At 42.0% G+C, this 12137-nt stretch overlaps 1 protein-coding gene across 2 annotated transcripts; it reads left to right on the top strand.

The window, feature by feature from the left end:
• The first annotated feature begins 804 nt into the window (after nucleotides 1-804).
• LOC129726964 (U2 small nuclear ribonucleoprotein auxiliary factor 35 kDa subunit-related protein 1) lies at nucleotides 805-11126 on the top strand. 2 transcript variants are annotated; one of them, XM_055684287.1, is made up of 7 exons: nucleotides 805-992; nucleotides 1045-1618; nucleotides 1682-1920; nucleotides 1976-2079; nucleotides 2246-2402; nucleotides 2473-2844; nucleotides 11045-11126. In XM_055684287.1, the coding sequence occupies exons 1-7, from the start codon at nucleotides 970-972 to the stop codon at nucleotides 11109-11111; spliced, it is 1536 nt and encodes a 511-aa protein (XP_055540262.1). In that variant the 5' UTR covers nucleotides 805-969; the 3' UTR covers nucleotides 11112-11126. The 2 variants fall into 2 exon arrangements, with proteins under 2 accessions (XP_055540262.1, XP_055540263.1); XM_055684288.1 differs by lacking the exon at nucleotides 11045-11126 and adding an exon at nucleotides 6647-7010.
• The last annotated feature ends 1011 nt before the right edge of the window (nucleotides 11127-12137 follow it).

Here is a 12137-nt window from a genome sequence, read left to right as displayed (position 1 = left end):
TTTGGGGCTCGGCATCGAGGGATTCGTCATAATGGGGGTACTGTCAAACTATAGGTAATGGGATTACGGTGTCAGGGAGGTGAGTTTATCATTCACGCCTTACGCAACGACAAAGTCAAACACTCTAATAGCGAATGCGAATTTCTTTATTCCACTGCGTCCGGACAAATCTGCCGAGCAATAAAAAAACGGAATCGCGATTTACGACGCAAGTAAGAAAGAGATGTCAGATAATTGCGGTAGTGGGTTGAAGCTGACAAATTTTACAGTGCGCTTCGGGCAGCAGGCCAGGTCAAAACTGGGTCAAAATCGAGCGAATAAGGAAGGGTTTTGACAGCTGTTAGTGTGCTTCCAGGTCAAAACTATAGACTATAGAACTGGTGGAATAAAGAAATTCGCTATAAAAAAAACTATGACTTCATCAAGCCCCCGGACCGTAATTGAACAACCATTACGACAGTAGAACTGATGCCCTATGTAATAATTTCTCGAAGTATTTACGAATTTTGAATATTTTAATTGAGTTAATACACTACAAACTACAAGATTAAAATTATAGTAAGCAGGTTGTGGAACAAGCTTTAAAATTTAGTAATATATATAAACAAAGTTATTGAATTGCAATGAACCTTCCAGTGCGCATGAAATTATTCAGGTTAAAAAAAAACAAAAAAAACTTGGTTGCGTCATGTTCGTGAAGAAAGTGTTATGTCCGTCCGTGTTAATACGTGAACATTTTGCAATAAACGTGCATTGATTTTGTGTTACGTCATGAACAGACTTTACATGTTATATCAAAATATATCTCCTGCATCAATTTATGACAGCAGCAGGCAAACAAGAAAGCTGATTAAAGTGGATATGTTATACTTTATTGCAAAGAATCAAATACCGAATAACTTAAAATGTTTTAGTGTAAGTGATTGTAACTATATCATATATTAAAAATAACCGGTAAACTTCGTCACTATGGATAATAAAATTGTGTTACGGTAAGTAGTTTGATTACGTTATCCTCTCTGGCTAATTCCGGAATGTTTTTAGTCGAAAAGATTGGCGTAAACTGTTCAAGAAAATGCGAAGAAAACGAATCAGGCGACGTGTGGCCCAAGATCGAGATCGACAACTAGCAGAGATCGAAAAATTGAAGCTTAATAATCCCAGTTATGTAGCATATTTGCAAGAAAAAGAAAGGTCAGAACTGTTATCACAACAGCAACAGGAAGAGCTGAGTCGATACGAAAATGCACTCTGGATGGATCGAGAAATGGAGTTTCAGTTGGCTTACAAAGAAAAACAAAAGCAGTTTGAAGCTGCAGCTAAACAGGAACATGAAAAACGCAGTCGCATACGAAAAGAATTTGAGGAACAGATGCAAAAAGCTAACGCAATGAAAGCTGAAAAGGAACGTCTGTTAACGGAATTCCGTCAAAAGCAACAAGAGCGGGAGCGCATGTTGGCCGAATATCTTATGGGCATTGACGATAACGTGGCAACTCTTCGTGAGACAATCCACTCGAGAGCTGGAGCAAATCCTTGTTCATTTTTTAGTAAAATTGGCTCTTGTCGTTATGGACTGAGGTGCTCCTCTGATCATCAAACTCCTAGTTTAAGCGAGGTATATAGTTAACATCTTTTAATTGTTTTATGTGACAATGGAAAAAACATTTTTTTTTGACAGCTCATATTAATTCCAAATTTTTTCGCCCATCCCGCATTGGACGATCAACAGCACCCGGAGTACGGGAATGATTTGGCGATCGAGTTCGACGAGGATGAATTAAATCGATGTTACCGCGACTTCTTCTTTGATATTATAGAGGAATTTGAACAATTTGGTACTATTACAACTATTTTTACATGTCGCAATTTCGAACCTCATCTGAAAGGACATGTCTTTATTCAGTACAATGATATGAGGTAAAATGAATAAATTTTTCAGTAACCTCGCCTTTTCACAGCAGATCTATTTTAGATCAGCAGCGAAAGCTTTTCAACGAATGAATGGTCGGTTCTATGCATCTAGACAACTACACATTGAATTTCGTTCACCAATAGCTTGGACATCGGCTGTTTGTGGTAATTGGAGTCAATAGTATCCTTTATGAAAATTGTATTTATTTTTTGTCTCCTAATTGTGAAAAACCTTAACTAAGCTTTTATTCGATTACAATAGCAGCCGGTTAAAATTTAAATGCTTTGAACGCAGACACTTCCTAACCGGTTGTTACATATTTGCCTTCAGGCCTGTTTGAGCAATCGCGATGCCAAAAGGGAAAAGTTTGCAATTATTTGCATTTAATGGTCAATCCGGTCAGCAAGTATCGCTACGATCACTTCAAGGAGTTGCAGTCCGCCCGGAGTTCGAGGAGGTTATGCGAGCGAACACCGATGATACAAAGGTAGGTTCAATAAATTTAATAAGGCAGTTTAACGTTAGGCCACGTTGTATTTGTTCAATTTGTTAAATAGGACATGGGATGAAATTGAAAATTCAATACCATCAAAAACAAACTGGCGTTGGTCAGAATCACCGGCTGTGGAGATAACTTCCCGAAGCAGACACCAATCATCACGACAAAAATCACCAGACCAAAAAGAAAGCACAATAAAACACTGCACTAGAGATACTAATCGGGAACGAAGGAGTAGCTACAATAGTGCCAGAAGGAGACGAAGTCGAAGCAAATCAAGCGACCGATCGGATCGTCATCGTGAACATGATAAACATAGAAGTCGGAGCCCGAGCAATAGCATGGGAGATCGTAAAACTAAAGAGCGATTCAAAAGCACACAGTCGAACAGCCGCAAAGAGCACAGGGCTAGCGATGGACTAGGAAAAAGGTAACTGTTTTATGTTCAAAAATCGTGTAACAATAAAATTCTATTGCCATACGTTAAGCTTCGTTTTTATAACACAATACGAGGGGCAGGTCTCGTTAGACATGTTAGACAAAACTGTATAACTAAACGGCCGGTAACATATCAAATTATGCCGAGGAACACTGAACTGGAAGGTACAAAGCAAAGCCTTTTTTACTGTATGCCTGAAGGGCACTGGGTACTGGAGCGCCACTGCGACAGTCTTGCTGATTGTCTTTTGTGGCTGGCCCCGATTGATGTGCACAGGTTATGGATTGCTCGTACTCATTGATGGAGTAGAACTGTTTTGTTTCAAACCTGTACCCCAATTAGGTACAACATAGTTGATGAAACTAATGACCTGCTTGGGATTAGAGCTCCATACTTGGTATGGAGTTGAAAGGTAACTTCCAAATCATATTCCATCAAAGTGGAGGGTAGTAAGAGTAATCCTCATACCTAAAACTGGGAAGTGTGATAAGACGCATCCTAAATCATTCAGACCTTTCTTCGGTTTTGTTGAAGCCCATGGAAAAAGTGCTGAATGATTTCATTCATACATCTTACATGCAAAAAAAAAACCGCTTTCAAAGTTCCAGTTTGCCTATCAAACTGGAAAATCCACTATCACAGCGCTTCGTACGCTGGTCATGAAAATTGAAAAGTCACTTTCAGATAAAGAAATTGCTTTGTGCTCTATCTTGGGTATCAAAGGTGCTTTTGATAATGCGTCCTATTCATCAATGTCTAGTGCAATGAAGAACAAAGGATTTCACACGAGTATTGTTAACTGGATTAATACCATGCTTGCAAAAAGAGAAATCACTTCTGAGTTGGGAGGTTCGTCTATTACGGTAAGGGCAACGAAAGGATGTCCGCCAGGAGGTGTTTTTTCGCCACTTATGTGGTCTTTGGTGGTACACGATCTTCTCAAAAGCTTAGAAGCAAAAGGTTTCAAAATTGTGGGATTTGCAGATGACATAGTCATCTTGGTAAGAGGAAAGTTCGACAACATAGTTTCTGAAAGAATGCAGGAGGCTCTGAAGTAAACCCAGTCTTGGTGTATAAAGGAGGAGCATTAATCCGACAAAAGCTGTAATCGTACCTTTCACTAGAAAGAGGAAATTCAATCTGAAAACTCTCAAGCTTGGAGGAGTAGAAATTCCATTCAGTGAACAGGTTAAATACTCAGGAGTTGTCCTTGATGCCAAGCTAAACTGGAATTCACATCTTGACTATGCAATCAACAAGGCGGTCAGTGCATTATGGTTGTGCTCCAAAACCGTTGGGTGAAAGTGGGACTTGAGACCGAAAATGGTGATGTAGATATTCACATCTATTATACGTCAAAAACTGACATACGCTGCGTTAGTGTGGTGGCCAAAAACCAGAGAGTCCACCGCTAGAACAAAGCTAGATAAAGTTCAACGACTTGCGTGCATTGCTATAACAGGAGCAATGAAAAGCACCCCGTCAAAAGCTCTTGATGCATTTCTACATCTGCTGCCGTTGTACGAATACGTGCAACTAGAAGCAGAAAAGAGTGCCTTGAGGCTCAGAAGAACAAAAACTATCTTGTCAGGTGATCTTGTAGGCCACCTGACTATACTGAACTTTTTTGAAAGAGGGCCAGTGATGAGTATGAATGGAGACTGGATGGCACCTCAGGACAATCATGATATTCCCTACAAGGTATGCGAAGTATGAAAGTCGGAGTTCCTGATGCCCGTCCCGGTTCAACGATATTTTTCACAGATGGCTCAAAAATAGGTACCAAAACGGAAATCTTCGGCCCTGGAATTAATGTTTCAGTGGCAATGGGACACTGGCCAACAGTGTCTCAAGCAGAGATTTTTGCAATCCTTGAATGTATGTGTCTGATATGCAAATATTTGTATTTGCAAACGAACTCACAAAACAAGGATCTAACTCACAGTTTATCGGCCCAGAACCTTTCTGCGGTATATCAAACTGTGCAGTGAAAATGGAGCTTAAACGCTGAGAGGAACAAAAGGTGATAACCAATTGGTTGGATGTCAAAAAGTGTTACCAATCAATCGAAAAAGCTCCTAGAGCTCAACAAAAGAGCTCTTTGTACATACCTCGGCCTAGTAACGGGGCACTGTCCGAGTAGATATCATTTGAAGAACATTGGCCGGGTGTTGGATGATATCTGTCGCTTTGTAATATGGAAAGCGAGACATCGGAACATCTGCTGTGCAGTTGTGGTGCATTATTTAAACGCAGATCAAGGTTTCCTGGCAGTGGCTGTTTACAGCCCAAAGAGATTTGGTCTGAATCCTGGGAAGGTGATTGGCTTCATAAACCATATTTCACCTGACTGGGAGCGTGTCGGTGCAGGTACCTGATCACTCAACAATAGTGGTAATTGTATTTAGCAAGGGGACATGTATAGCAATTGACTGGGATATATTACAAAAGTTCACATCAATGGACAACTTAATTCTAATTTCCTAACAAAAAAAAAGAAGTTGTTCCTAGAGGAAGCAAGAGCAAAGCAAATGCTCTGAGCTCTCCGGTTCAGATTTGCAGAATCGGCAGGTGTCGTTCAACACCACACCGATTTTCTTTAAATGATAAAAAGCGGGACAGTGTCCGGGAAGGAGTCCCGTGATTATCCGAAGTTCAATATGATTTAGACTAACTAACTTTCTGGCGGTTTCGGGGTTCGGATAGATTAACTTTTTGGCTTGTCTACAACTCTGTACCTGTTGCCATTGGGATGCTATTTCTAGCCTTTCCCAAGTTAGTAGTTCGCTTTTGATAGCGGAATTGGACGTACCCAGAATCGGCTCGGGGCCAATAAACCACTGAGCTGATCCCTGTCTTGCTAGGTAGTCAGCTTGTTCATTACCCTCGACTCCGCAATGTCCGTGCACCCAAAACAGAAAAACTGAGTTCTGCCGGGAGAGTTCTCGTAGAGTTTCAATGCATTCTCAAACAAGTTTGGAAGCGCATTTACGGACTTAAGTGCTAGTAGTGCTGCTTGACTGTCCGAGAATATACCGATTTTCGCATGTCTGTAGTTGCGTTTCAGACATATTTTTGCGCAGATATATATGGCATATACCTCTGCTTGAAAAACGGTGGGCCATTTGCCCCGTCCGTATACACGCCCCGTGCCCCGTCCGTATACACCGGATCCCGTTAGGGATCCAATTTTCGAGCCATCCGTATAAAAACTGACGATGCCAGGTGGAAGGTTAGACCCTCCATTGTTCCACATAGAACGGTTTGTTTCCATCACTCTACACGGAATATCCATGTTGGTCCTAACGTCCATCCAGTCGGAGACTGTAGGTAATAGCGGAGTTAGTTTGAACTCCCTTAGTATGTGATTTGGTTTCCTTCGAGTATAGATTTCCTCCTTTGCAGCCTTAGAGCGCCAAGCTCTGCTTCCTTTTGAAGTAGAATACTTCTCTCAGGAAGTTTGGCTACATAGGGATGTGGAATGAAAATCTAAAACCGAAAAAAGTGGAAAATATGTCCAATTTCAAATGCTAATAAATCGGTTAGTATTCGATGGATTTTTTTCGTTCTTGCAGCAATGGATTGGAAAATCTTCTAAGATTCTTCCCAAATGAAGTTAATTGTAATTTTATTATTCACACTGTTGTACTATTGAGAATAGTCAAGCCTTGTCAAAACGAAAAATTCGATCTCTGATTGGTCGTTTTATGATTGCTTTCCAAGCACGGTCGACAGAATCATATACCTTGCAATTTAAAACATGCTATTTGGCCTATATAAAAACCTGTTTCAGCCGAAGCCGCTCATAATAGTTCTCGACAGCGACAACAGCAGTCGTCCTCCCTTAGCAGCAGTACTAGCAGTGCAGTGGATACCAGCGATGGCGGAAGCGGCCACAGCTGTGGCGTAGCAATGGATAGCGCACTAGTTGCAGCGGATTCCAGCAACGATAGCAGCTGGGCCAGCTGATGCAGGAACAGTGGATACCAATGGCAGCGTATAGCGGCCACAACTGTGGCATGACTATGAATAGCGCACTAGTTGCAGCGGATCTCAGCATCGATAGCAGCTGATGCAGTGAGGCACTTTAGTGAAATGCAGTCTCTGTGCGATAGTGGGCACTAGTTAATGCATTTAATGAAAAGTCGACTCATTTTAACAACACGTGAGCCGTCTAGTTTTGAGTGTTAAACCAGCTTTTCACTGTTCACTTTATCACAACGAATACTTTATTCGCACTGTCAGTGATAACGCAAAGATGTAATCGGCATCTTAGCCGATACTTAATTGAACAACAAATTGTCCTTTTCAGTATGAAATAAAAACCTGATGATTAAAGCGTTTATTTTTTCTCTTGAGTTAATTTACATTGTTAAATTTGTAAAAGTTACAAATTTTGCTTTATTTCCGTATCTCAGAACGTACTGAATTATCTTTTCCTTCAGTCATGAGCACGACATCCGAAAAAAATTTCATCTCAAAATTAAAAAATAGTCAAGCCCCAACCATGACAAGCAACTTACTATATTATTGAAAATGGTCAATCCTTGTTGAAGCGTAAAATTCGATTGATCTGATAAGTCAACGTTTATTTACTGGAAAAAATGACTAACCGGGTTATCTTTCTTGTAAAAGTATTCTACTTCAACCTTGCGGTCGTGGCTTTGCACACAACCCTCCTGTTTTTCACATGAAGATGTAGAGGCAGTAGGCAGAGCATTGCTTCCATGGCTGCAGTTGGAGTTGATCGCATAGCGCTGGTAACCGAAAGACATGCAAGTCTTTGAACTTTTTTGAGTTTGGCTTGCGCAGTCACTTCGTTCACCTTAGACCACCACACAAGGGCAGCATAGGTGATTTTTGGTCGGGCAATGGGCTTGTAAGACCAGAGTGCCAAGTCTGGTTTCAGTCCCCAGGTCTTATCGAACAGAGTTCTGCAGGCCCAGATCGCCGAGATCGTTTTTTTAGCGGCATGATCCAGTTGTGCAGACCAGCTCAGTTTCTTATCCAGAATGATTCCGAGGTATTTGACTTCATTGCTGAAGCCCAGTCTGACTCCATTCAGTGTTGGAGGAGTGATGGAGATCTTCCTTCGTCTAATTTTACGCGGCACGTATCCCCCGCGTAAAAAGCGACTTTAGTGTATACGAATTGGCATAAGAAACGACAACCCGTGAAAATATAGACTGACAAAATAATTTTACAAGAAAACTCATAGTGGAGAAAAAAAAAGAATTAACAAAATGCTATATTTAAAAAGGGTCGAACGAACTTGTGATCAAGGTGGTTGAGGGGATTGAAGGTCTTGCAATTAATAATATTTGGCATGATTGGTCAACGGCTGAACAAAGCGTACCAGCAGTACAATCTGTAGCAGTTGACATAAAATAGACCTCAATGTAAACAAGAGTATACTGCTCAGCTACTCCTATTCCTACCTCCACGTGATACAAACTAGGATACAAGCAACCAAAGGAAGATCCGTCAACCTGTGAGAACTTGGTATGCTGACAGGGAAGGGGGAGCTGTTCTTCTTGGAAGGCAGCTTGTCCAGGTGTCTGTTCCTCATGTCAGGGCGGCTCAAACAGCGACTGATCCGAAGCGGACGGCTGAACTTTGAAATGCTGTGTGTCACCAGCTACACCTGAGGTGGCAACCCAGCCGCAAGACTAGGTATCGCGGCCCTAGTAAGGTAGTATGCCAAAGTACCCTACGACGAACAATCCAGAAAGTAATACGAGTTTGAACAATCGGTACAGACCCAGGCGAATGAAAAAGGAAACTCGGTCAGCCTTCCAGAAAGTGCGGTGGCCGAAGACGAGTGAACGTAAATTCCGAGCGGTAGATCCTATCACAAGAACGACTTTCAAATACCATATCTGACTACAGATGTGAACGCGGCGGTGGCTTCGTCATTCAAGGAAAACAAATCAAGCAGGACATTTGGTGGAGGCACATCAGTGACCGTTTATGCGTGAATCAAGGGCAGATTCTTCAGTTGCAGCCTGATCAATATTTACGCACCGACAAATGATAAACCCGATGATGTGAAGGAGGAGTTCTATGAGCTCCTCGACAAGACATATGGAGAGTGCCCAAAACTTAATATAAAGATCGTCATCGGGGACGCAAACGCAGAGGTTGGACGGGAGCAGTTCTTCCGTCCCATTATTGGTGGACACAGCGTAGCACATACTTTGCACGAAAAGATATCCGAAAACAGACATGGCAAAGCCTGCTCTCAAATCGATCATATTCTGGTTGAGGGTCGGCATTTCTCAATTGTTATAGATGTGCGCTCCTTCCGAGGCCCAAACGTTGACTCAGACCACCATCTCGTGGAAGTAACAATTCACGCACCGCTGACTAACGTATACAAGACGAGCACTTCGAGGAGGTTACGGTTGGACATATAAAGGTTGTCAGCTGAAGGAGTTGCTGCTGAGTACACTTGGAAAGTTGATGAGCGAATTGGTGAATCTGAATAAACAGTGGAGGCGCATCCACGATACGATCAGAATACAGCGCGAGAGTTTTGGGCACGACCGCAGGAACCACACGCAACAAGTGGTTCGATGCGGAGTGTCAAAAGGTGACGGACGAGAAAAACCGAGCCCATGCTCGCACGATGGTGGTAGCATCTAGATCTAGATCTAGAGCTGAAAAGATACTACATCAACCCGTAGACAGAAAAAGAAGAGAAATTGAGGAGGATAGACAAGCTGCGGATCCGCCAAGCTTAGACGAGGTTTGGGAAGCTTGTAAAGATTTTTAAAACCAGAAAGCCTTCCAGCCGAACTTTTCAAAGCTGAATGAGCAGCTGTTGCGTGAAATTCATCAAACCCTTGACAAGTTCAGAGAAGTAAACTTGCACACTCATCATCTGCTTATAGACTCCAAGGCTGCACACGATTCAGTTAAGCGCAACGAATTATGGCAGATATGCTTGAACACGGTTTTCCAACAAAACTGATTCGTGCCACCCTCGACTAATTTCATCAAGATAGCGGGTGTAATTTCGGACCCGTTTGCAACGTTAGACGGTCTGAAGCAGGGTGACGGGCTCTCAAACCTATTGTTCAACATTGCCTTTGAGGATACAGTACGGCGAGCTGGCGTGATTGGTTGGAATGTTCGAGTCATTTATTACTTTTTTAAGAGAAAGTACTGTAGTGTAGAAGTGAGAAAGGTATTGAGTACATGGTAAATTCAGATTGATTGATACCATTTTAAACGGATTAAGATGATTTTTCAATTAGTTCTCATTAAAAATAAAACATGCTTTCTACTGAGGTGCCGAGAGAGCTCAGTAAGGGATTTTGGTAAAATGATAGCACAATTGTGCTACCAATTTCCTCGAAGCCAATGCTCAACCAGTAGTTAGATGCAAGCATGGAAAAGTTCACTAGCAATATTTCATGCAAATGTGTTCTTTGATTTATCAGTTATTGTTCAACTATTTCCACTCGCGTACAAGTTTTCCATAGAAACGCTGCTGATTGTTTTTCGCTGCTAAGAGTTCCGAATACCTTAGAAGGAGACTGAATGATTCAAACACGATAGTATTTATTGTATCCAAGTTCACTTGCATTCAACATTATCGCGAGAAGCTTTGAGATATTATCGCCAGTGATACAAAATTATGAATCTAAATGAACGTTAGATTGCGTTCAATTGTTTGCTTGCCGGAGCAAATAGGTATCATCAATGCTTTTATAAATTGTAGCATGGTTCATTAGCATCTGATACTTGAAATCACCAAGAATCATCGTGGTATATCACGGTGAAAGCATGACGTGGAGTAGCCGAATTACACCTACAAGCAACCAACATTTGAAAGAATCATTGCGATCGCTTGAGTGCAATCGTTTACGATTCTTTCGTGAAACACTCGCTATATGTTGCTCGCTCCACCTAAAGCAGGCAATACTGAAACAAAATCATCAAAGAAAGCTACCATATATTTCTATGCTCTAAGTTGTCTCTTGCAAGCTTGAGAATGTGTAACTTTTAATAGCGATGGTTTGGTAGGATTGAAAGCTTATAAATAGCACGTTCAGAAATGATACCCGAATGATTGTTATGCGATACGAGTTTTTCCATCCTTGGTTAGATGTATTTATGTTATATAATGTTTGTTACCAATTTTTTTGTTAATTCGCTCGCTTTTTTCCTCTTTCATTTTTTGTAGGTATGATGAAAAACTTTTTACGGAGAATAGAACAATACACTATAATCGGAGATCGATGACAGCATGATGAAAGGTAACAAACGTCAATAAAAGGTAAGCGGAATGTTCAAGCAAACGCAGGTATTGACCGTTATATGCTCGTTGCGGTACCCGGGTACCTTTTTAGGTTTCATAAGACTAGATTCCATACTTCACTGCAATCAAATGTGATAAAACTAAGTGCCATATCAAAGCTCATTAAAAGGCAACTTTCGATGATATTAGTTTTTATAGAGTAAAAAAGGTTGGTCAATGCGGGGAAGTTGATGCTGTTTTACCCCTTACATGGGTACTACTCCTTGGAGGGCCTACAAACGACAGTAGTGTCCCAGTTCCCGATATCCTGGAGATCAAACGGGAAATTGGGTCACTCAAGAACAACAGAGCCGCCGGCAAGGACCGGCTACCGACGTGCCCACACATCATGTTTTCGTGGACTTCAAGACAGCGCATGATACAGTCGATCGAGACCAGATATGGCAAATAATGCACGACTACGGTTTTACGGATAAATTGACACAACTTATCAAAGCTACCTTAGACCGAGTGATGTGTTACGTGTGCGTGTCGGGGACACTCTCGAATCCCTTCGAAGCGCACAGATGGTTGAAACAAGGAGATGGATTATCCTGCACGTTGTTCAACATTGCTCTTTAGGGCAACACAAGTAAGGAGGTCCAACGACGTATTCAAGCTGGAAATCGAGCCTACTTAGCCCTTCGCAGGACGCTTCGATCCAGGAGCATACGCAACCGCACGAAATTAACGATGTACAAAACCCTAACCAGACCCGTATGGACTCGAAACCATGACGCTGCTCACGGAGGACATACGCGCACTGGTCGTATTTGAACGGAAAGTGTTGCGGACAATTTTTGGTGGAGTAAAAACCGAAAGCGGAGTGTGGCGCAGGCGTATGAACCACGAGCTGCAAGCACTACTTGGAGAGATTCCCATTGTGCACCTGACGAAGGCCGAGAAGCTGCGATGGGTCGGGCATGTCGCGAGGATGCCGAATGACAGTGCGGTAAAATCGGGCGGATCTGCGAGTATC

Source organism: Wyeomyia smithii, chromosome 3, assembly GCF_029784165.1.
Source record: "Wyeomyia smithii strain HCP4-BCI-WySm-NY-G18 chromosome 3, ASM2978416v1, whole genome shotgun sequence".
Classification (NCBI taxonomy): Eukaryota; Metazoa; Arthropoda; class Insecta; order Diptera; family Culicidae; genus Wyeomyia; species Wyeomyia smithii.
This window is presented reverse-complemented; position numbering and strand designations above follow the sequence as displayed.